Source organism: Orbicella franksi, chromosome 13 (genome assembly GCF_964199315.1).
Source record: "Orbicella franksi chromosome 13, jaOrbFran1.1, whole genome shotgun sequence".
NCBI classification, from domain to species: domain Eukaryota; kingdom Metazoa; phylum Cnidaria; class Anthozoa; order Scleractinia; family Merulinidae; genus Orbicella; species Orbicella franksi.
This window is the reverse complement of record NC_138157.1, coordinates 1,985,968-2,010,935: the sequence shown is the minus strand read 5'-3', so window position 1 is coordinate 2,010,935 and position 24,968 is coordinate 1,985,968. Positions and strand designations below refer to the sequence as shown.

Genomic DNA, 24,968 nt, shown 5'->3' with positions numbered 1-24,968 from the left:
TGAGGCTACCTTAGCGTTGCTCAGCCAAGTGAAGAGAAACAGAGAGTAATTCAAAGTTTTGAATGTCCTTAAAATAGTTGAACAGAATCTTCTGCTTGCATTTCACTATTGACCTAGACAAATCAAATCTTGGTGGTAGTCTCGACATTTTGGTAAAACAAAGGAAGTTGTCGCTATACTGGGCATTGTTGAGAAATAATCTGTGTCGTTCGTATGACAAGGACGGTCAAGGTTGCAAAGTCCGCAAGTAAAACTACACATACAATTTGACGAAAATATCATTCAACTCTGACCAGAATTACGAAACACTAAAATAACGAATTTTATTTGATAACAGTCCGAATGTTGGGCGGCTAATGAATAATTGGTTCATGCTTAGCGTGCGTATATCGAGTTACGGATGCACCTGGGAAGTTTGGAGAGCACGAGCGAAGCGTAAGAGTTGCTCGACGCGCAAAATGTAACCGAGAGCAACTCTATCGACTCTGTGGTTAATTAGAAACTTTTAACAAATTGCGTTTTGAGAATACAGAAAATCGTTATATGATAACCTGCCGGACGAACTGTCGGGATACAGAACAAAATTATCTCAGCTTGTACTAGACCAATGTATTGGGCGCAGTTGAAAATGAATTTGATGGTTAACATGAAGGGCAAAATGGGGGCGATAAAACGGAAGGAGACATATGTACCCTTCTTAGCTAATATCTAAAAGCAGCTCGTTGTCTAGTTATTGTAAGGCTCCTGGACTTCAAATTCTTTTACCTCCCTTGGATCTCAGGCGGCGACCGGAAATTCACGCTGCCTTAATATGTATTTTGTTTCCTTTCATATTCAGAATCATATGTTCATTTGTATTTTACTGTTTTGCACGCGTTCTTTCTTATTGTTTTAGCCAACGGGAGTCCTAGTCAAACATTTATAACACCAAAACACGGTTTTTTTAGAAAAATGTGAAGTGATTGATGTTGTTTCGATTTGAAACCAGTCTCGAAATTGAGTCCTTGATACACTAAAAAAGCGTCCTGTGGTAAAGTAAAAGTCACCGTGAAGCAATTATTACTATCACAAGATCATTCATAGCGACTTTAACAGGTCGCGTGTGATAAAAATCACCGTAAGTTTGAATATTGGTCCGAAATTTCTACCGCGGCAATATAGTTAATTGAACAAATTATAGATCATGTAAAGAATATTTCTGGCTTTGTAGCACAACATACTCCGTACAAATAAAGATGATAAATTAAACTCGCGACTACGCTTAATATCGGCAATGATTGCTTTGACGCCGGTCAATTTTCACGATCGACTTCGAGTTTTCGGCCGCCGTAGAATTCATTTACACTTAAGTAAAAAAGCGACACTATTGTTCAGAAATGTTACACATAAGGTACTTTTTTTGTCGTCTGACCAAACGCAGTTACTTCGAAACAGCGTCGCCGATATGCGAGAAGTGCAACACAAAGGTTTAGTGATTCCACTCGCAATACAAAATATATATAAGTTTTATTCTTCGCCAGATTTGCACACGTTTGGTTATATAATTATAAATCACAATATTCCAATAAACCACCACTTCTGCACGCTTTAAGTCTTTTCGTAATTCTGTTTTCACTGTACAACACAGTAAATTACCGCTAACACAGCACTAACAGTCGATCCTGTTATCGTCTGTCTAGAGGTAGGGAGTAAACTTCACAAATGCTCCGCGTGCTATGAAATTGTGGTAAAGCTTATAACCTGGTCAGGATCCTGCAGATCGGGCGAATGTTCTTGATCGGCTGTATTTTCATGCCATAGATATTTCTCTCCTCGTAATTTCAACAATGTTTCAATGAAATGACGGCGTACGGTAATCGGGTCGTATTCGTGGCGTCCGTTTGGGTTTTGACATCCTTGGCGAGTACAGCCACAGGGAAAACTATCTCGATCAACTTGACAGTTTATTCCATTCAGTTGACAGCTACATGATTCCGGCTCGCAGAACTCCTTGCAAGAACATCCGCAAATTTGTCGCGAATATCTAATTTGCATACACTCAATTGCTTCTTGTTTGTTGATTTTCTTAACGCCGGCCGCTTTCAAAATGTCCTTGCGATCTTTTTGTGGAATTGGCATGAAGCAATGGCTGTCTTCGCTGTCAGCGCTATCGTAAGAATCCTCGGTGTCGCTTTCGCTTAGATCTTCGTCCGATATAAGCGCTCTTTCGACGAAAGCGTGTTTATGTTTCATGCCAAGCGTTGTTCCTCCGTTTGAAGGCACACACGTATAACCTTGGGTACGAGGAAAGTGGAACACCGTCCTCTCGCTAAACCGGACTCGTCGATTTCGTTTGGCCCTCTGATAGTCTTCTACGTTTCCCAAGCTGTCGGCGCTGTCAGAACTAGCTGTACTCAGCGAATCTTCTTCGTCGAGTTTCCTCTTCGACATTTTCTATTTCCCCGGTTGGTTATGGTTCAGCCCAGAGGAAAATTATCAAAACGATCGAAAATTCACAGTGGCAACTTATTTGCTATGCGAATTGACAGTTTCGCGAACAGGTGTAGGTGCACCATTGAAGGGTAAAATACTATTGGACGGTGAATGTATTGTGTTTGGCCGTGCCGTCAATGAATAGAACGGCTGATGACTCTCATTCATTATTCATCGCTGATTGGATAAGGCTCCTGGTAGCGTGCTCCTATTGGCTAGTGTAGCAAAATAGTTTCTTCAACTGAAGGCGGTTTGACGAAGGTCCGTCCACGTGTTGTGAGGGCGAAAAGCCGATTCAAATCGAAGCGCTTTATTTTCGCAACAGGTACAAGCCAGGTGAAACCCTTTCTCAAAATATAGAAGAACCTGGGATCAAGGTTTTAGTTCGTCATTTTGAGATTTATAAAGCGAGTTATACAGCGAAGAAATTTCTACTTTTGAAAAAGTCATGAAGCATTGACGAAACTTAAAATTAGCAACACAATATACATGAACAGGACAATTAGCCGCCGCTGCTTAGCAAATACGGTCACCCTACAAAATATGTTTTACACTAACATTACCATAATTTTTCCACCAGCAAGAAGGCTAAAATAAAAGTCACCTGAAAAGCTGAAGACATGTCACAGACTTCATTTCGACAGTCTTTAATACTTCCGTTCAGAAAAGCGCTAGGGTAAAATTTTGATGTCGCCGGAATCCTTTAATATACTTTTTGCATTGATATGGCTTACATATCATCGTCATGATCGATCGCTATGAGAAAGGTTCCGGTAGCGATCGTAGCGGTTTATATAGAAGCCAACCTTTGGCAGATAGCCTGCAGAACAGGCGGATTAGTGGCAGGCTATTAACAGGAGAACACATGCGGATCTCCAGTTTGGGTCAGTTCAGCATTCGTCTCAGGTACTTGATCTTTTTTGATTTTCTTTTTTTTTCAGTTAAGCACTGACTTTTCCACTGATCACGAAGTTTACTTGAATACCAGCTGACGCCTCTATGGGGCAGTCGATACAAAACTTTGTATACGGTTTCGATCGTATTCTTTGTTAAAAAGTGAAAGACAACTCCCTGAGGTGTTCAGACATTTTTTTTTCTGACCCAATTGTGGCCTAGACTACACTTGGTTTTCTTCTCAAATAGGAATCTTGCCTTCGCAATTACATGTTGGATCTCATACTCTTATCGGTTTTTCAACGCTCCCCTGGCTCACGGGTGATTTGTCTTCTTTTCATACCAGTTTATACGCAAGCTGAAATAGCACTGGGCAGGAGTATCAGAAAACTATTCTCTAGGCCCTACTCAAGCTTTTCCGTCCCTCTAATCCTGCTCAGCGTAGTTCGAGTCAAGTCAGGAGCCCATGACCCAGGCTCCGGCCTGGTCAAGTCATAATATCATCTAGCCAAGCAATGGTTGTGCAGGCCAGAGAACTTGAGGTTGCCCAAAAGTAAGGATATTGACAGGCAGAGCGGTGCCGAAAGAATACGCATGCTCTACATTTTAACAGAGATGCTCAGGGGCGGCGCTTTTTTTTCAAGTAATCGTGGGCGGTGATTCTTCGAGTACTACACCCTCTTTCAGTGTTACGTGCATAGGCGACATCTTTCGACATGATACGTGAACGACTGAAAGACCGTTTTACTGTAAAACTGGCGATTCTTTTCGGTTATTAGCGGAACAAATGACAAATAAATGATAATTACTGACCTCAAATGAATGAAGAAGATTGTGGACTTTGTATGTTTCCTAATTTACGGGGTAATTCAAACGATTTTTGGTCTAGTCGATCGGCTCTCAATGGGGACTTCCGGTAGAATTACGCCGCAACCGCTCAGTTAATATTCGAAAGATAGAAGCATTCAAAACAGTCACTTTACCTCTCACAGTGTTTTCTTGATACTCCCAACCTTAGTTTGATGTCAAATAAATCCATCTTTCATGACTAAAAGTAGAGTCTCAGTTGTGCTTACATTTTTGACGTAGGCCAGGTTACATCGCATGTCGAGAGGTGGCAGTACAGTCGCCATGTACGTAACATTGAATGTGTTTGTATTTTGAATCTTTTTAGACGTTCCACATTTTTGAAGCAAGACTTCGGTACAATGTTAATGTCTGATGCATCCTCCTGAAATCTATTTTGAAGATTTATCAGACAATTTTCATAACTTACCAAAATAGTAAGTAGAGTTACATGTAAAACAACTTCGTCACCCATATTAGGAGTTTTGAGACACAGGATATTTAGGAAAAAAATAACGAGATACAGGATATTTTAAGGAAAAATTAATGGAATATGGGATATCTTGGTCAGATAAAGCGGGATTATTCAGCGGGAAAAACGCCCAATTTCTGCATCTTGAATTAAGTGTAATGGGATATGAGATATTTAGGCCAAAAATTAAGGGGATTTGGAATACTTAGACCCCCTTAACGGAGCCTTAGTGGGGCCTCACGAGAAGAAAGCTTTTTCTTCATTGCCCGCCCAATTTGTTTATTGCCGATCAAATGATCACTTCTGAAGATTTATTTTATAACATGCCGTCTAACTTTCGAGGCACAGCAAATTTGTACAAAATTAAATCTACCACACCCCATCTACGAGTACGAGTGGGGGACATGTTAACAACAAAACAATGTTGTTCAAGTTGCAGTTATGACACAACCACAAACAAAAAAAAAACATACCAAAAACATCGCTCGCAAATAAGTACACATGAAGTTCTTCTTCATACAACCCTTGAAGCGACCACACCCCATCTATTAGTACGAGAGGGGGCTATGTTACCAACAAAACAATGTTGTTCAAGTCGCAGTTACGACACAACCACAAACAAAAAATCCCTACCAAAAACACTGCTCGCAAATAAGTAAAACTGAGGTCCTATTTCATACAACTGTTTTTGAACTGCGTTACAAATAATTGTATGTCACGCAACGCTTCTAGCGCTTGCCGTTTCCCATGACTGAGACCCGAACGTACTTCAACTTACTTGCCGAAGGCAAAGTTCCGACAGAAACTTTTATATCTAAGAGAACATCTACCAAGCGAAATTGACACGGTTCGTTTACTTGCTGCTGGTGTATTTTGTGACGGCTTTTGTCCCCTCACTGACAGCATGCTTGGCCAACTCGCCGGGTAACAACAAGCGAACAGCTGTTTGGATTTCACGTGAAGAAATGGTCGACTTTTTATTGTAGTGAGCCAGACGAGAGGCTTCCGCTGCTATTCTCTCAAAAATATCATTTACAAACGAGTTCATGATGCTCATAGCTTTGGTCGATATACCAGTGTCTGGGTGAACTTGTTTGAGGACTTTGTAAATGTATGTCGCGTAGCTCTCCCGTCGCTTCTTGTGTCTGACTTTCTTCTCGCCTGGAAGAGCTGGCTTTTTCCCTGGGCTCTTCTCGCTTTTTTTACCGCTCCCTTTTGGAGGCATTTGAATAAACTTCCCTCGTCGGTGAATATGCCCAGAACTATCGACTAAATGCAGTAGTTATTATTCATAGAAACACGGGCAATGGCAACCGTTCTGTTATTTATATTTCGTTGCCCTGAGATCGACATGTCCCAGGATCGAAAATTCTACAATGTGATTGGTTGTTTTAACCTACGGACCTCTGAGGAAACAAGAAGCGATGTTGCCCTTTTGACTTCCCTTTACTTCGCGTGATTTGATTGGATAGAAATCGTAGCAGTCGATCCTCCGATGTAAACATAGATGAAATATTCATCATATCACCACAAGTTCGTACTTTCAACTGTATTACGTCTTACGTCTTACTCCATCGTGTACGTGTCAGAGTGAAAATAAACCAAACTAGACATGTCTGGACGCGGTAAAGGCAAAGCGAAGGGAAGTAAGTCGAAAACACGTTCTTCAAGAGCTGGTTTGCAGTTTCCCGTCGGCAGAATTCACCGTTTGCTACGAAAGGGAAATTACGCAGAACGAGTTGGCGCTGGAGCTCCCGTTTACATGGCCGCCGTATTAGAATACCTGTCGGCAGAAATACTAGAACTGGCTGGGAATGCTGCTAGAGACAACAAAAAGTCAAGAATCATTCCCCGTCATCTTCAGCTGGCTGTTCGAAACGACGAGGAACTGAACAAGTTGTTGGCTGGTGTCACAATTGCTCAGGGAGGCGTGCTGCCAAACATTCAGGCTGTGTTGTTACCTAAAAAATCTGAGAAAGGAAGCAAGGCCGCGCACTAGAATTCGAATTTAAACTTAAGTTCATAAGTTTCCCAACCCGGCCGTTGAGTTCGCAAAATCTTCAAGGGAAAGAACTTCATTGCTATTTCATTGCTATCGACTTGTACAGCTTGAGACAGTAAATAATTAAGACTTAATGCAAGACATTTTAAGAACTAGCGTTCGCACGCTATGAATTTCAATATCGAGTTACAGATAAACTATAAGAAAATAAGCTTTTTGTTTTTCTTTTGCTTGAATTGTGGATAATTTGTCAATTCAGTTAACCGAGCACTTTGTTTGAACATCTCACGGTTTGTCTGAACATTTCAGAGGACAGAAGTGAGGGAAAATTCCGTTTATCTCTGCAGTATCGATCAGGGACATTGATGTTATTTTTATGACTTTATAAATGCAATGTTCAATGTTTAAATAGTTGTGTTGAGTGGTTTTACCTACCTTAATGCGGTATTTGATTATTCACATTTTTCGGTGGAGATGGAGGGGAGGGGGGGGGGTGCATATTTTAATGGCAATTTCACCTGCTGTCCCAGTTTCTAAAGGGGCTACAAACTCCATTTCTGAGAAGGCTGCTCCATCAACATTGCCTGATTTTTTCAAGATATTTTCTGGTGTTGAAAATTTAACTTTTCTCGAGGGGTTAAAGAAAGATTGGGTTATTTCCGAGGTGCATTTGATCAACAATTTGATCTTTCTTCTTTTGGGGTGTTGAAATTTTGGCTTGCCTCCTCAAATTTAGTGGGGGTAACTGACAGTTCAGTTGAAGTGATAAGCAAAAATGCTCCCAGCTTTCATTGATTTCTGTTATTTTCACTTGCTTCATGTGCAGGCTCTTTCCAGGTATCCACGCATCTGTTCAGTAATAATGATACTAATATTACTTTATTTATATAGTGCTATTTCTATCTATTTCTAATGCTATTTCTAGTTATTGCTGTAATCTGTGATCTATCTAATAGATCACAGATTACATCAAGATGTTGCTAAAACAAAAATGTGGCACACAAGCCTTTAGGCGGGTTTGTCATTGATTGATGTTCTTACCAAATTTTGACATCATTTGTGATGATGGTTGTTCCTCTGTCAGTAGACTGACTAATTCAAGTCTTGTAATTTTCAGTAGTTCTCTTTGACTCCCTGCCAAGAGTTGCTTTCATCCCAAAACAGCATCAAGTAGAGTTGTTGCCTCTTGCAAAACAAAAAAATCTCAGACTGTTCACTGACCAGAAACTGACTGCTCAACTCAAAGTTAAGCCAAAATTTTATTTTCTTCATGGTTCTACTGAGTAATGGAAACAGGAGTAAAGATTTGGGAGCAGTGAGAAATGCTGCAGTAACATGAACCACATGCTCTGTGAACCTTTTTCAAGTCCTCCCAAACTTTCATGAGTGTTAAAACATGGAGAAAACACTTTGTTTCTTCCAGAAAACAGAGGACAAGAAAGGGAAATCTCTTTTTCATTTTTGGTTATAAAATGTTAATTCTCTTTGAGTGTGCCATGATGACAATGGCTTGTGTCTTATTGAGTTAAAGAAGTACCCCTTTTAGCATGCACTTTCTCACAGGGTGTTTGTAGAAGCCTACCAGTAGTATACAATGCAAATATTGCAATGTGATTGGCTGAGCTATCATCTGATATTAAACCCTGGATCATTGAATAATGCAATTTGAGAGTTTTCATTGGCTTAGCCATCATGGGTTATGAGCCATTATACCACGCTCTACAAATATGGTAAGCGTGTGCGTGATTTCCTGGGCTGTTTATTTTTATTTCAGTTTTCTATATTTTGGGTATTTTGTTTAAATAAAACAATTATTCCACTCCTGCCTATTGGATACAAGATGATTATAGCCAACTTGGCACCATGCACCTTGTTGACTATCTACCATTTTCATATCCAACACTCGCCAGTGAAACAATTGTGAATTGTGCAGTGGCTGTAAGCTGTCTATGGAATGTCTATTTTTTTTCCATTTTCCCAAACCTTTGCAGGAATGTTTAAAAAAAAATGGATGATTAAATCCTGACAAGGTTAATAGAAGGACATTCAGTTTCATGACTTCAAAAACTTAAATTGTGAAAAAAAAAAAAGACAGTTCACAAACATGACTGCAAATCCAGAGTGTCTTTGAAAGTATGAATGTTAAAACTATGTGGTGAAATAAGTGGAAACCTTAGTACATTTCAGTTAGAATTACTGAAACAATAACTATTAGATTATTTGCTCAATTTCTGTGAGGCAATAGTAGCAATCACCTCTTAGTATAAATCTACTAGGGCTCTCTGATTGGCTACACTATCTCACTTCTATTCTGTTGATGGTAGAGAGTGGCACAGCAGTGTGCAGTTGTTAACAAACCGGTGGCCACTTCTTTGCATTTTCAAAGGGTCTGTGAAGAGTATTTAGATAACGTTTTAAACAACTAGTAGTCAGATCTATTCTAAAACTTGATTTCTATGCTTGATAGTTGACTCAGGCTGACCTCTCACCAACTATCACGTGACAGAAATCTAAAGCTCATAGTCTAATCTAATTGTTGAATAGAATTTGAAAGCTTATAATCTGGTTATTGTAAATGGTATAGTTTCTTTTGGAGGAAACAAGTGTACTGAAAGTAACACAAGCAACGACCTGCAGTTTGTTTGAAAAAATAAATAATGTTAATATTAATAAATATTGGAAATTTACCTGGCTGAATTCAAATTAAGAATTTAGATTTTTCTCAGACCTGGGAAACAAGTGTCCTTTTCACCCCACTGTTTTTCTTACCAGAAGGAACATGATGTCTGTTTAAGCTCAAAAGGACCAAGGAATCAAGATCTGACAGCACAATTATAATTTCTGGAAATTTTTATTCAACCACATGTACTCATTATTAACACAATGTATACAAATTGGCAAACAATAAGAACCAAATAAATTTGGTCATAATATTACATATTCAGCAGCTGGAATTATAGTGTTCCTTTGTATTGCAGATCAGTCTCATGACAGTTGATGTCATTTACTGTATGTGCCAAACAGGAAGCTTGTGACTGTTGGCAAATTAGACTAACAAAAAGAATCTGATATTAATGGGTGTAAACATTGAAATATGGTTTGAGAAGTATGAACATTTTGTTGAATTCCTTGTTTCAGAGACATGAACACTAACTATTCATTCCAAAAATAATTAATATACTAGAGTAGAAAGTACGTCTGAAAATTATACAAATTGTAAATATAGTGAGCGTACTGTTGACAAGTATAAAGAAAATACTCTTGAAGTTCAAATTTATAGTAATGACTTTTGATGCGTGATCGCAATAAATCTAAAAGCCAGATGATAGATAAGGAGTCAAGAATAGTTACTCTGCGTGACAGATATTTGATTATCACCAAGGTGACAAGAGCCTTGTGCGTGTACATCCCCAGTGAGGAATGATAACTTACAGCAAGGCAACTCCAACCAAAGCCATCCAGGCAAATTCTTTGCAAATTGACCAACAGCTTTTCACAATAATGTTTAATAAGAATTTTGTCAGGTGTCGTTGGTTGCAGAAGTCACACTGTAACTTGGTAATCCTCATTGTGCCTGTCAACACATAAGATCACAGTCACACTGTAAATGGAGAGTAAATAGACAAAGGTACAGATTTAAATGACATCGTTGATGTGTGATCTACATTTAATTGGTGTATTGCAGTCATCCCTTAAGTGCCAAAAACTAATAATGTGTGTCTCATGTGATTTATCGCACCCCCTAATCATTGGCTTGAACACAGTTTTTCTCTTAACATCCACTTTCTGTTGGAATGAAACAAACTTAGTCACTGTGCTAAAATTCCTTGCCACTTTAAAATAAAAGAAAAAAATCATGCTTCTGTTGATTGAGTTTGCAGTTGTATTCCTTGGTCAGATTGTCACAGAAAGGATTGCCCTATAACTATTCTGTTTGTATTAAAAGAATATAGACTGTTTTAGTTCATTTCCACTGATATTTCCCAGAAAATAGATTATTCCCATTAAAAACGGTACAATAATATTTTTTAGTTAGTTTTAAAGAAACTCTTGAATAAATCAAAATCCAAACTCAGTTCAGAAACTCTGCATATACAGTCATAGTATGTATCATGTTCAAAATATACTTAAATTAAAGATGTCAGTATCAAATCAACATTATAAAATTTCTGATAGCAGAATGTGCATGCAATAGGTTTTACACAGCACTGAACTCTTAATTTAATGACAACACAATCAAAATGAAATATACACAATGAAATCCAACTGTACAATACAACTTCAAATTTCTCACAAAAATGGTCTCATATATGCTTTCCACAATTAACTGCTACCATTTTTATAAATTATTTAACACCTAGTCTAATAATTAGTTTAATTAAAATAACTCCCTGGGAATCACTCAATTGCTTGCTACTCAGCGATATAAAGTTCACAGACCCCATTTAAAACAAAGCAACCCGGGGCATTAAATTAATTCTGAGATGCATTCATGTACAGGAATTTGGTTGCTATGCCAGCTGAATATCTCAGAAAATGTACATTTGATTAAGTTGGGAAGCCACTTGTTAATTGGAGAGAAACTCAAGAGTTCTGCCACACTAATTCTTGCAGTGGGTCAGATGATTCTGGTAGTTCCTGCATGTCAAAATACAGAATAGAGAATGTTTAGTAGATATACAATTGTTTTATCAACATTATATTTATTACATATGAAACAAGGTACAAGTGTCCTTCCCTTGAACAACAGATGAAAACCACATGTTTTACCCTTGATGGCCAAGGTCATGCCTGTTGTTTTCATGCTCAAAGCAGTTACATGTGCAGTGTACACGAAGTTGCTCATGTAATCCTCGGCAATCCAAAATTCAAGGGGAATAACATTTTCTGTTTTTTTAAAAACATGAGTGGAAGTTTGGGATAGAATGAGAAAATCGTTGCAGAAATACAACCCAGGGGTGAGCCTTTCTAAAACTTTGTTCATTTTCTTCTAGTAAATACTGCTGCAACACTTAAGACAAGAAACAATTATACAACCCTGTTAATCTGGTCACCAGTGGGCCCTAAAAATCTGGCCATATTAACTGCGTGTCTGCATTAAAGGGGTTCTCTAAATGAGAAAATGACTGACTGAACTTTTGTTCAGGCCAGAATAACGTGGCCGTAATAACAAGGTGGCCATATTAACACAGTGGCCATTAGGCTGGGTTCCACTGTACTTGTTCATCACTGTCAAAATGTAAATTCCACACAATTAAGGCAAGTTATAGTGAAAACCCATATGTAAGAACCTAGTGGTTTAAGAACCTGCTGGCAAAAGTTTGCCATGTTATTACCCAAAAATAGAAGAACCTGTTTAGCCAAGCAAGATCAAGCAGGTTCTTATTATTATATGGATTACAGCTAAATTATGATAAACATTTTAACCATGGAGTGTGACTTTGACACTGCAAATTTATACTACAAGGAAATATGTGTACATTATACAATTGTGGCTAAATACCGTATATTTCAGGACCAAACCCAAGTTCATTTATTTTTCTGGTAATCAACAACAATATCTCCTTCAGAGAAATTAAGAACCTACTTAGCCTAAATTACCAATAACTACCCCAAATTATAAGAACCTATCTTGCCAGACTTCAAAAAATATATGTTCTTACATGCAGGTTTTTACTGTATTTAGACAGGGTAGAGTGGCTTAAGTGTCAAATTACTGTACCTCATTTTCTTGTTGTTCTGTTTCCTCAGTAGATCTTGTTCCATCATCAGAATTCTCACCACCTATCTGTTCTTGATCACTGTCGCCTTGAGATTCTAAATCTACCCTCCTTTCATTTTCTTCAAATTCTTGTGTTGTACTTTCCAAATCTGTATCAACAAGAGCGCCAATGGATGACACCTCTTCTGTGACAGTCTGATCAAAATCATCTAGTTGTTCAGTTGTTTCAGTTCTACTCTCTAGGTTATCACCACATGTTTCATTTAAGTCTTCCACTCTGTTCTCTCCATCACCTGGTGTTTGATTGTCAAGTTCTAAATCTTCCTCTGGGTCATAGCTCATATCTTGATAGTGGTCCTGTGCTGTATGTAAAGACGTGACATGGCCTTCATATGTTAAATCTAATGCATCTTCCTCAACACCTGCAAAGTACCGAACGTCCCTGTCTGGGTCCCGTTGAAGCCTTTGTATAGCAGAGTGAACAGCATCTTTTCCTTCACTATCTGTTTCTTTAAAGTAATCTGCACAACAGGAAGAAAGTAAAGAGATAACTATGTGCTATGTTAGGACAAAGTGAAAGCAATATTGTTAGACGTTGCCATCACACATGCAGGTCAACCTTAGAACAAAGGAAGGCACCAAGTTATCTATTAACTTTTCTCTCTCCTCTGCAAAGGCCTCTTTTGTGTTGCCTTGACCATGTAGGCTGGAAGTTTCAAAGCTGAGAGGGGACCTCCCTGTCCCCTATGGAGTCTCTGCAGAGGAGAGAGAGAGAACCTCCCAAATGATATGCTGTGTTTGAAATGAAATGTACCTGATAATAAGACACCTTGTGACAAAGTCCTGGCTAGACTAAGTCTCACATTTGGAACAGGATCAGAGAGAAGAAATAACAGGCTTGGTAAAAACTCTTTGCTAAACTGTTCTCCAGATTCAACATTCTCTTCCAATAGATTTTGGCAGAGCTGTGCATACCTATGAATAAAAAAAAAAGTGTTAAGATCTTTGACTAGGCTGTCATGCTTTGAGTAAACTGTTGCTGTGATCTTCACACTGTTACCTTGTGGGTGAATTTTACATGTACCAACAAGAAACAATTTCACTCGTAACATCAAGGGCCCACCACACATACTCAGCTGTCACAGGTGTGACAGGTTATGGCCCTGACAGTTCTGTTTGAAGAAAAGCAAGCCTCTGTCCAGCAAAAAGATTACACTTGTTATACATTTAAGTTGTGAGAATTTGGTGAAAGTCGAGAGTGTGTCCATTAGGGTCCTATGTTGTTTGGGTATCCATAAAGCCTAGACCAACTGTAACTGTGGGATACAAGGTTTACTATCATGCTGCTACACAAGTAAACTAAGGATGTATGGTTGAAGCTGTGACAACCTATAAAAAAAAGTCACTCTCAACATGACTTTTTCTCAGGTTTGCAAAACAGAGTCCTTCCCTCAACCAGCTTATCACACTATAAAAACTACTATTTAAACAATACATGTATATACTCATAATGCAATATGTGAAGTACATGTACAATACATACTAACTTAAAGAAAGAAACTTACGCTTGTCGCCTGGTCCACTGTGGACTGTGAGCAAACTTATTGATGATATCACAGACATATTTATGTGCTGGTCCCTCTTCAGGACAGCTGTGAAGCCTTTGCAGTAAAACGCCAATCTAAAGTACAAGTAGGAAAATTTAAACGATGCAGTTACTAAAAAAAAGCAATGGAGAACAATTACATCAATTTATATACACAATAGATCCTTAAACTACATGAAAAATTAATTTAAATTTGTTGATTTGAAATCATAAGACCTACACGATATGCATGTACAAGTGACAGTGTTGTGTAGAGCGGGCAAAAAATAATAATTTTTCACTTGACGTAATTTACAACAAACAAAATAAGTACATGTATGTTAATAAGTTGACAGATGTCTTGTTAGTAACAATACTGACCAGTTTAAATGCTATTGTTCTGACATCAGCCACTCTGTCAGTTGCAAGTGAAATGGCAATAGGACAGATAAACAGAAGAACTTGCTTGGGTTCATAAAGCTCACAGAGTGCCATCAGCTGTCTGAAACCGGAAATAAAATTACCAAGTTGGCACGGTGTTACATTTATATTGCCTATAGAAAAACCATAATTCCAGACAGAAATTTTGGAAGCTCCAAGAGACAAGAATAGCTTCAAAACAGTAAACAAAACAACTATTGTAAGGAAGGGAAAAAAACTTACTCCGCCAGCTCAAAACGGAACCTCCAATTCCTATTATTGTCTGTTGTTAGGAAGTCTGTTAACATGGGAAGGTAGTCACCTCTTATATCACATGGAAGAAGCTTTGAAATAAAATCATCAATCAGTGTTAGAGAACACAAGTGGTAACAATGTGCTAGCCTGAATGGCATCTGTACTACTCCTCCAACCCCCCACTGACCCAATGTGCACCAGGAAAAACTTACCTAATCAATTAATTTCAAATTGAACTAATACTAACATAATTTCATCTTCTACAGAAATTCTGTAATTTGAAATTTTTTATCTAAGAAACTTTTCCCAAAGAGCTTCACTGGCAAAGGATAGAATTCATTATCCTGATGGCACAATCCACTGCCTCCTGGATGAGACTTTCTTTCATACTGGAAAAAGTAAACAATAGCCTCCTTTTGGCACAGAAATACATTGTATGCTCGGATATTTGTTCACGGACATTATCTGTTCCCGGAAGTGAACAGTTTTCTGAGAGCAAAGCTCAAGGAAAACTGTGAGCTTTGAGGAACAGATAATGTCCAAGGACAAATATCCAAGCATATTTCGTGCCTAGTGGAGGCTATCATGTTTTTTAACCTTCAAATATTTTTCGCAACACGAACAGTCTTGAAAATTGGGGAATATTCTCGGATATTCCCCCAGTTTTAGCTGAGGAATATGCAGTCACATGATGCATTTAGACCAATCGCGTGCGAGCGAAAATATTTGATGGATTATAATTAACAATAGATATTTGTGCAAGCCAGACACATGGGTGATAAGAATATGGCGTGTATAACAAAGTTGTCTCCAAACATGAGGGGATAGTATCTTCACATGCATATCAAACCTCTACCTGTAGAGTACAAGCACGTCATTCTGCAAATTTGACAAGAGCTTACTAGGGTGCGAATAACCAACTCACTTCCATTGACAAAGAATGGAGGTTGTATGTGCATGTATCTCTTACCTTGATGAAATCTGCTAAATGCTTCAAAACTCCTATTCTCACCTAAAGTCATTATGAAAATAAGACCCATTACATTTAAAATACATTCATATACCAGTGAGAAACATTCATACATGAAATTACAAACTAAGATTATTTCATTAAATTTGGACATTTTGCTGTCCACATGGAAAAGAAACATTTATGAAAGCAGAAAAAGTTACAGAAACAGAAAACAGTAAGGAAATTAATTACAGTAAATTATTACCCATTAAAGGGAAAAATATATTACACCTGCAAGTGTAATTCTCAATGTTCTCGTTTCCTCTTACCTCATCTAGGTCTTTAAGAAAGCTATTAAAAGTTGGTACCAATTCAATTCTTGTAATTTCACTTCCAAGAACTAATGCAAGTTCATGTATAGAGAATGCTAATGTTCTGCGAACTTTCCACTGAAAGAAAAAAATGATTCCACAAGTTAACACATGCACTGTAACTTACTCCTGGGTAATCAGATTTCACTGAACTCTTCAAGTCGTCTTTTTCTGTTCATGAATTCACTAACTGCAATGTACTGTAGTTCATTTTGGACAGAAAAGGTTGATCTGGTTTAGCAGTAAGCATTTAATTAAGAGTATTTTTGAATTGGAATACAATTGTATACAATTCCGTGACTTTCTCAATTAAGTCCAGTAATCATAGAATACTGAAAGCCTGTCTGCCTAATAGGTTGCTGTAACAGCCACTGAAAAAGAGCTAATACTGGGAAAGGATGTCTAGTCTCTCAAGGAAGACTGAATAACAATACAGGGGTACATTGTACAGTCTGGCACATTCACTAGACTAAGGTCAAGAGTAGCAAGAGAGTACATTATCTTTATCCCACATCAAATAACAAATATGGTAAATATTAATAAATTATATAAAATGATGTCTAAAATGCAAAATCATACCTGCATATCAGCAATAAGCAGTTCATATGTGTCTCTCAAACAGGGCCAGTTTTTACGACCTAATGTTAAAGTCACGGCAGGTAAACTGAAGGCACAATGCCGTACAATTTCAGTGTCAATGGTCTGTGCTTTAGCAGGTTCCGTCATTGAGATATAGTGGTCAAGTAGGGTTTGAGGAATGACATTCTGAAATGAAAGGTCAGCTAGTAATTAATTGTACCAGTTGAAACTGTTGTCTATTTAACAAATTGATGTCAGTTTTTCATGCATCTGTCCTGTTATTGATCATGAATTTCATCATAACATTCACCACTGGATCCGAAGACTACTTTGACAATGCTATGACGAAATTCATTGTCAATAACAGGACAGACGTGTTAAAAACTGACATCAATTTGTTTATTACGATAACAAATTGTCAAATTGTCCTCTCTCACTCCTTAACATATCGCATAGGTTATAAATTCATGTGTCTGCTTGAATGGTGCAATTTCGTTTGTCATGTTGTACACCACCAAGAAAATGGAACTCTCAGCATGTCATGTAAACATTTATTAAGAAGATGTTGTGCAGAAATCAGAAAAAGGAATTACATAATTAACATAACAGTTTGTGCTTTGCACCAGAAGGGTTACAGTAATAGTGTACCTGCACAGGAGGGGCTGTTATGTGATCTGCAATGAGAAGATCCTCGTCAAATGAAGACGTATGAGCTAAATTAAGCTTCCTGTAGTCATCATAATCAAAACGACCAATACCATCCACATGAGAATGAAATTCATCAGTAAGAGAATACAGAGGAATGCCATCTTCCTCGTCACTATCATCATCACCGTGCATAAACGATAGCTTTGGATGGTGATGATGGTGATGATGTTGAGGTATAGCATCGCTATGGCGATGTATATCTGAGGATCTACTTGTTTCTCCTTCACCTAATGCACTTGATTTGGGTGTTAATTCCAACTTATTACTTGTAGTTTTAACTTTTTCAACACTTGCAAGATCTTCTGCATCTAGTTCAACTTGAGGTAAAGGCGTCCTCCAATACAGAAATGAATCAAAGTACTTATCATCAACCTCGTCAAGATCCGTAGTCATGTACTTATGGCAATTTCCTGACTCTTTTGAACATGCATGATCAAGAACATGTCTGCTTTTGCTTTCTTGTGACTGCTTTTGTACATCTGGTTCATTTGATATGATCTCTGGTGGTGAAATGTAACCAGAGTCTGTGGTACGAGCCTCAGGTGAGGGCTGTCGTTCAGTCTGCCTGTTTTCTTCATGAGAAGCACTGAAAACAATCACATACAGTTATAAACAATCCACAGAAAATATATGTCAAGCTAATGATTAATGATTAATGATTAATGTCAAACAGCAGCTTGTGTGTGTTCAACAGGGAACACAGAGAGTGTGTACATGTAACTGTTTAAATCCATTGCCTATATTATGTACATGTATATTCATGGCATCAAATGTTAATGTTGTACAGGTGTAAACAGGAGGTCCCACATAAAATGGGTGTCTATAAAGCAGGATTTGAATTTATGTGCACATGTGTACCACAAGGCTAGTATTTTTTTCTCTCACTCTTCTTTGTGGCAAAATTGTTAGGCATAGTGAACCTCAAATTAACGAATGAAAGAACTGGTGGAGGACAACAACAACGAAACGTGAGGAGAGGAAAAGAGCACTAACTACTGCTTACTCTTCAGAAGTAGAATCTTCAGTTGTGATTTGACTTGCCGATGCTTCTGCCTCTGTTTGTATTGGGGATGAAGGAGTTTCCAGTTCTCTCTGAGGCAGTGCACACAAAATCCCTTCCTCATTTATATAAAAACCACTCTCTCCTGGGTCTGCAAAAGTGGAAATGAAAGGACCAAGGCTTTGGTAGGCAGCCATCTGAACCTGAAATACAATTTAACATGCTTTTTTAATTGCAGTGCTTCAAATTACAAAGAAGGGAGGTCTAATCCACTAAATCTTAAACATTCAAGTCTAGGTTTGAGTGGGACCAATGTCACTGGGTAAGTGTTCTTGGGAAAAGCAATCTAATCTCAGAGTGACTCTCTCCACCCAGGACTCACGTGAGTATAAATGGGTACAGAATTGTTTTGGTAACCTGATGAGCTTCTGACTGGGATTCAGCTCATGATGGACTACAAAATATAGATAGTAGCCACCTAGCACAGGAGAGTAGTCACTAGAATTGAGCGCCAATCCCTTGACTAGGAAAAGACACAAAAATGAAGCTGCTTTTGAGTACATACCCATCTTGACTTGTCACACAACAAGCTGACAAAGCACTGAGACAGCTCATTCTTTCTCATCATAGTAGGACTTGCCGTGGACACACTCATAAAACATTCAGCACAAGCCTAGGTTGATACAAGAATTAAATTCAGTTCAATTACGACTAAGCATGACCAAAAGAAAGTGGTTGTACTGAAAAAAAAAAAGATTTTAGTCGCTGTACATATACATGTAAGATGAGATTCAAACAAGCAACAAAGTAGTAACTCAAATAATGACTTGATATTTACTTGTCCAAGGATACATGTAGTTAAAAAGTTTCAAACAAACAGTTTGAATTTCAGACACCCTACTCCACTCCTAAAATGCTATCATAGCAATTTTGCTTCTGCTTACATGTACATGTACAATAAATCATAGCTACATGAACACATACTAGGTGGCCGTTTTAGGAAAAAAAATAAAATGAGGATATTGTCTACTTTTGACATTCTTTTATGCAACACACAAAAACTAGTTACAATACAATCATTTACAGTTCACACTTCTTACATCAATTGCATTGTTTACAGCAACTTAAAGAAAAGAAAATTAACTCATTACAGTGTGCCAGTTAATTCACTATAATAATATTAATATTCAGAATGAAACTAACAAGGAAACAAAACTTCTGACACGCCAACAAAGTTATTTAGCACTGGTCACTCATGCAATGAAAATCTTACAATTCCTTTATTTCAAATTTGGACAGATGTATAGTATCAAAATTAAAATGACCACACCTTTCGCACACCCCACACTCCATCTTGACACAACTTGAAGAAAACTGGAAGCTGCAATGTAAACAAAATAATGCTAAATTTATCGAGGGACAACTGGAGGAGGAACATATTTACACCTGTAGCTGAGAAGAAATAAACACTCTGTCATTGTATAAAATGGTACTAACCATTCTTTCACTTGTTAATTCAGGTCCAAGAACACTGCACATCTCACCAAAGTTGGAAGCACAGACCTAAAGTGAATAGAAATGAAATTATCATCCTAATCAAATGTGACCAAGATCTGTAGTTGGCTACAAAGAGCCGCATGTTCATGTATGCCATGTAAATGTTCTCTGACTATGACAAACACAATCCCAATCAGGAGGAAAACTATAAAAAAGGGGAACTCAACGCATTCCTGTACTTGGCACAGGTCACAAGTTCTGATTGGTTTGTTATGGTACATGTACATGTGTTTGTTGTGATTGGCCAGCTAACATTAAGAACTGTGCTTGAGGTTTTACAAGTCAGTCATTTGAAAAACACTCTAAGGACTAATTTAGACAGTAAAACTTTGCTTTTTGTGGGTTTTGTGCCACAGACTGGGCAAGCCATGCAAAATAATACAACTTTAGACACATGGAATGTACAACTTTAAATACGTTTGATGCGAACATTGTTGTATGGTCTCAAACCTCAAAAATCCCACAATATTTGTTTTCGTCATACACAAAAAGTGCAAGAAAGAAACAATGTATTGTAGGCTTTACTGAGAAAACATGAATCATGCTTCTAGACACTTGTCATAAGTTTGCTGCCAGTTGCAAAAGTTATACCATCTAAATCAGCCCCAAGAAGATCTGCAACTTGAATTATTTTCTTTTTTTTTTCTAATTGGGGTGCACAGTTCTGTACGTTAGTATTTGACCGAGCATGTTACTGACCTTTCTGACATGAAACAAAGGATCAGAGCACAGAACCTCAAACCTCGGTAAAAAGTACCGCTCTGTGATATCACGTCCAACAAGCGGAGCCATCTTACTCATTAACTAAAATAAAATATCATAAATATATATAAATATAACAAGTACAACTTCCGTACAAGTAGCAGAAACATAACATTGTGAAAGACTGCCAATTATGAGATCAGTGGTACTCTTAGATGTACAAAAATCTACATTGGCAAACAAGATTAATGAGATGATTTACATGTAGAGTATTTGTATCTAGGATGGAGAGGAAGGGGTTGAGTAGGTACCTTCTATGGAGGATTATTTCTATTTTACAATATAATTAATTCATTACTCTAGCTGCAAATAACAATTTTAGGACTTACTGCAACTGCTTCAGATCTGTAGTCATCATTACTCTCTCCTGCTGTTAGCTGAAGCAAGACAGGACACACCTGGTCTTCAACATCCTCTAAAGGCAGGAAGTCAACATAAAATGTTATCACAAGACTACTTTACTAAAATCACATAAAATGTTAACACAAGATTACTTTAAAAACATCACAGAGTTGCTCCAAAACTTCCTGCTTTTAAAACTACTGTAGCCCTAGACAGTGCACAATCTCTAGCAGACAGTCCCACGCCCAGATTGGATTAATCAGCCACCTTTGTAAACATTCTGCCAATCAGTGAAGCCAAGGTCATCATTGACACCAATGGATGAACATCATAATCAGATAACTATTTGGAAGGTATGTTTTTTTCATATTGCCAAACATTTTCCAGTGAAAAGAACGTGAGGGGAGTACTGGAAATGCATGCATGTTTCAAATTGCGAGATGGACTACAAGTTCACATTTTTCCTTTTCTCAAAATTTCTTATTGTGTGTTCTACATACATACAGCACTCAAAAGTCAATTTAATGTATTGTTATTTCAGAAAGTGAAAGTGGCTCCAGGGTTTGCTAATGTTTACAGACAAAAGCAACATTTCTAAAAATAGACAAACTATGTGCAAGTAACTTCAGTTTCACCTCTTTCAACAACTTCCTGTTCCAACAGAACTAACAGGGCAGCTTGACTTGTTTTACGAACCTAACCAACACAAACAAATCATACAGTAAGCTTCGAGTCGAAGAAATTGAAATTGTCCAAACTAATACATTCCGATCTACTTAGTAGTAGTAGTTGTAGTTCTACTTAGTTGAATTCAGTGTCTGTTTACATGCAACTTCGAAAGGATTGATTACAGGCTAGCATTTTATAAACTGCATGTAAATGTGTGATGGTAGAGTACATGAATGATCGCCATAGTCAACAGCATTTCATCTTAGTTGTGATTAACCCACATTTGCACTCTTATGTCCTGATTTAAGTAGGAAAAGATATTTTTGAGCTTAACTTTGCAAATCTTCAGTCCTGACATCACCACGTAGATATTCAAATCAAAGCTGGGAAATATGTCCTAACTTGACTATTACTGACCTTATTACAGGTCATTTAACCCTAATATTTACTAGCTGGTTGAGTCATCTCTTAGGTTGAATCAATTGCTTCCAAGCTGACAACTCTATAAACCTGCTAGCCCTGACATTTACGACACTAATACATGAAATGAACTGCCACAAAGCCAAATAGATTTCCTTGCCCAGTATCCATCTTACTGGTCGAATGCTCACTAAACAAACTAAACAGTAACAATAATAAGCCTTGAATTGAACTTTAATGTTAGTCCTTACAACTGTACCTGATTATTGGAATCGGTTAAAAATCGGAGTACAATAAATAAAATATATTGCGGCACAGCTTCCATCATCGAATGATGTTCATAACAGTACACTGCTACATGGGGAACCTGTTCCATAAGCTCAACTCTAACAGATGGTTCTAAAAAATATTCCAATAAATACATTATTATCAATATTACAAACAAAATCAGTTATAGGGTTACACTAGTGACATGTTCAATCGTGTCACAGGTAAGGCCCAACACATAAAACCAGAATATAGGCAAAGTAATTCAATATTTTGTAACTAAACTTGCACCTTTATACTACTGTAAAGAAAGGCATGCTATGTATTTACAAAAGGTAGCGTCAGAGTGCATTTTGTTTCACAATTTTGTTGCAAGAAAAGTTACAGAAAACACCACCATTGTCAAGCTTCCACTTTTCATGACAATAAATAATCATGCAAATTGCAACAGCTTTCTTTTAAGAGTGCCCACTGTAAACAACTTGCAATGAGTTTTAAACTTGCCCCATAACAGTGCAGCAAATTTCCAAACCAAGTTGCGGAAACCATACCCTTTATAACACTATTGCTCAGTTACAAAAAACAAACATAGTGAAATTTGTGTGAACTTCAACATTAGCAATACAGTGTATTTATTTGCACATGCTAATGCACATCACAAATGAGTGTAAAGTTTTCTGACAGATCAATATTATAAAATGTCTCGGTTAATTTTTCATATACCTTGTAGAGAATTTTCACTTGTTTATTTTCCTTCTTTAAGTATGAAACTATTCCGCAGTAGTACTTGTGCATATACACAAACTGCACATCAGATCAAAAAAATCTTGATCCTGAAAAGATCGTTTCAACTTTATCTAGAAATAGCCCATGGTTTTAGGAAACTGCTGTTCTAATATTTTATCGACTGCATCTTTTGAAGAAATAACATAATAATTTATTGGAGGTGGTTAACATAAACACAGCCAGCTTGTCCAGTTGCAAAATATCAAACGACGTCAGACATTTATGAGCTACATGTAGGGCAATATCGTTAGTTCAAGAAGCTATTTCATCGACCTTCTAGTAAATAAATGGTTTGCAATTAAATAAACTTAAAATGCAAGGTGAATAAAGAAAACTATTATCTAAGGAATGTATTTCAATTCTGGCAAACGTGTGATCTTTTAACGCGCCGATCGAACTTTGATATAAAAAATTTAGATATCATGCAAGTTCCAGTTCAAATTTTACACCGCAAAATACAGACTTTGAACTTAAAATAACTGGATAGCGTTGATTTTTAAAGCATCAAATAGGTTTAATTAACAATCTGGCGGGTAGTTTCTGGATACTTGAAGTACCCATATTGAGTTATGATTACGCAAAACTCGATCAACTGCAGCTTACCGATGTCATCCGAAAGGCGAACCATGAGTCTTAATACATGGTAAACTTCCTCTTTGGTCTTACTCGCCCTAAGAGCGTCCTGACAACATCTAGCAGCCATTTGCCTATGAATAGATCATTGAAAGTCACATTGTGAATTTACGACAGCAACGAAAAAACGAACGAACTCGCAGAAAGAAGACACAGTCTCAGCTCACACGTGCTGAACTTTCGCGAAACTCACCGATTGACAATGATGTCGCTCAGCATAAATCTCTCCATCCTGATGATGGGGCTCAGAGGTTCTTCAGCAGATGCATAACTTTGCAGTGAAGACTCGTCCTGATCCATCTCGTACCCCTCTGTGAAATCAAGATATTGGGTAATAGGTAACCGTTGAAGTAGAAAGACCGTGGGAAGTGATGCGTTGATCAAAACGCTATGTCCGGCATCCACAGAATGCAAGTTAGACAAATGAACATACCATCTTCTTGGTCTTCCTCTTCTGGGCCATCATTGCTTTCTATATGGAATCGTATATCTGAAAGGAGATAGACAATAAGTAATGAAACGGGACGAATACCTCATCGGAATTCACGACCTACCCGCCATCTTGGAAGCGGCCACCAAACTTTCTACCAAACATGGCTTCCAGTCACGTGATTGACAAATCTTGACCAGCCCACCCCTACTGTTCGCTCCTAACCTGGCGGCTTTCCTCTGTTGAAGAGGGAAGAAAGGAAAGCTCTTGGGAGAAGGGTAAGCTTCTTCCAGGACTCAGATAAAATACAGTGCCTATTTAAGCTTGTAAAGTTGATTATTTTAGTTTCAAAAGTCTAAGTTTAATTTCTTCACACGTAGTGAACCCCAGGTAAAACGAGAAAGAGGTCGGGCGGAAAGTTTGAGTGCGAGGTTTTGTTACTTTATATTTTTCTTTTTCCTTTCATCTCTATCTCTTTTTTACTGAGGGGGGTAAGTATCTATGCTTTTGGAATTAAGTTTACATGAGCATTCTTATTATAGCCGAGCCGGGATGCTCGTCGTAAAATTTGAGTTAAATCCCTAAAGGAGACCAACTGGGTGTGGTTCGAGCTTTATAGGTACCATGCACCACCTTAAAACGGACATGACAGCGTTATTTATTATTTCTTTATTGCAACCCTAAAGGATACCTTTATAGTAAAAAATTGTGGCGTTTCGTCCTGAATACCCTGGGACCAAAATCCGTGATTAATCACATGCCTAAAGGATACGACCAACATCCCAGACCTTTTCACCTGGGAGTCCCCCTGGGCGGAACAAACC

General features: G+C 37.8%; 3 protein-coding genes and 1 pseudogene across 3 annotated transcripts; 1 reads left to right on the top strand and 3 right to left on the bottom strand.

Moving 5' to 3' along the window:
• Positions 1–1,097: 1,097 nt before the first annotated feature.
• On the bottom strand, positions 1,098–2,825 carry LOC145465774 (cysteine/serine-rich nuclear protein 3-like). The gene has a single exon (XM_081449531.1). It carries the CDS (start codon positions 2,428–2,430, stop codon positions 1,714–1,716), a length of 717 nt encoding a protein of 238 aa, XP_081305657.1. The 5' UTR covers positions 2,431–2,825; the 3' UTR covers positions 1,098–1,713.
• A 1,879-nt stretch (positions 2,826–4,704) lies between these two features.
• LOC145466834 (histone H2B.1-like) lies at positions 4,705–5,942 on the bottom strand. The gene has a single exon (XM_081450548.1). It carries the CDS (start codon positions 5,907–5,909, stop codon positions 5,538–5,540), a length of 372 nt encoding a protein of 123 aa, XP_081306674.1. The 5' UTR covers positions 5,910–5,942; the 3' UTR covers positions 4,705–5,537.
• Positions 5,943–6,286: 344 nt separating this feature from the next.
• LOC145466833 (histone H2A pseudogene) lies at positions 6,287–9,439 on the top strand (annotated as a pseudogene).
• A 79-nt stretch (positions 9,440–9,518) lies between these two features.
• Positions 9,519–24,695, bottom strand: LOC145466832 (serine/threonine-protein phosphatase 4 regulatory subunit 1-like). The gene is made up of 22 exons (XM_081450547.1): positions 24,269–24,695; positions 24,148–24,204; positions 23,908–24,025; positions 23,685–23,788; positions 22,288–22,427; positions 21,575–21,635; positions 20,927–21,012; positions 20,535–20,639; positions 19,776–19,841; positions 19,609–19,659; positions 18,844–18,951; positions 18,282–18,481; positions 17,219–17,864; positions 16,571–16,756; positions 15,950–16,069; positions 15,639–15,680; positions 14,657–14,757; positions 14,375–14,495; positions 13,974–14,089; positions 13,223–13,383; positions 12,409–12,929; positions 9,519–11,324 (listed from the first exon to the last, which is right to left on the bottom strand). The coding sequence occupies exons 1-22, from the start codon at positions 24,273–24,275 to the stop codon at positions 11,271–11,273; spliced, it is 3,171 nt and encodes a 1,056-aa protein (XP_081306673.1). The 5' UTR covers positions 24,276–24,695; the 3' UTR covers positions 9,519–11,270.
• Positions 24,696–24,968: the final 273 nt, after the last annotated feature.

Coding starts and splice junctions, on each gene's coding strand:
- LOC145465774 (XM_081449531.1), bottom strand. CDS start 2,430: ATGTCGAAGAGGAAACTCGACGAAGAAGATTCGCTGAGTACAGCTAGT.
- LOC145466834 (XM_081450548.1), bottom strand. CDS start 5,909: ATGCCTCCAAAAGGGAGCGGTAAAAAAAGCGAGAAGAGCCCAGGGAAA.
- LOC145466832 (XM_081450547.1), bottom strand. Junction 15,681..15,949: donor TTCTTAAAGACCTAGATGAG/GTAAGAGGAAAC, acceptor TAATGACTTTAG/GTGAGAATAGGAGTTTTGAA. Junction 13,384..13,973: donor CAGTGGACCAGGCGACAAGC/GTAAGTTTCTTT, acceptor TTTTATTCATAG/GTATGCACAGCTCTGCCAAA.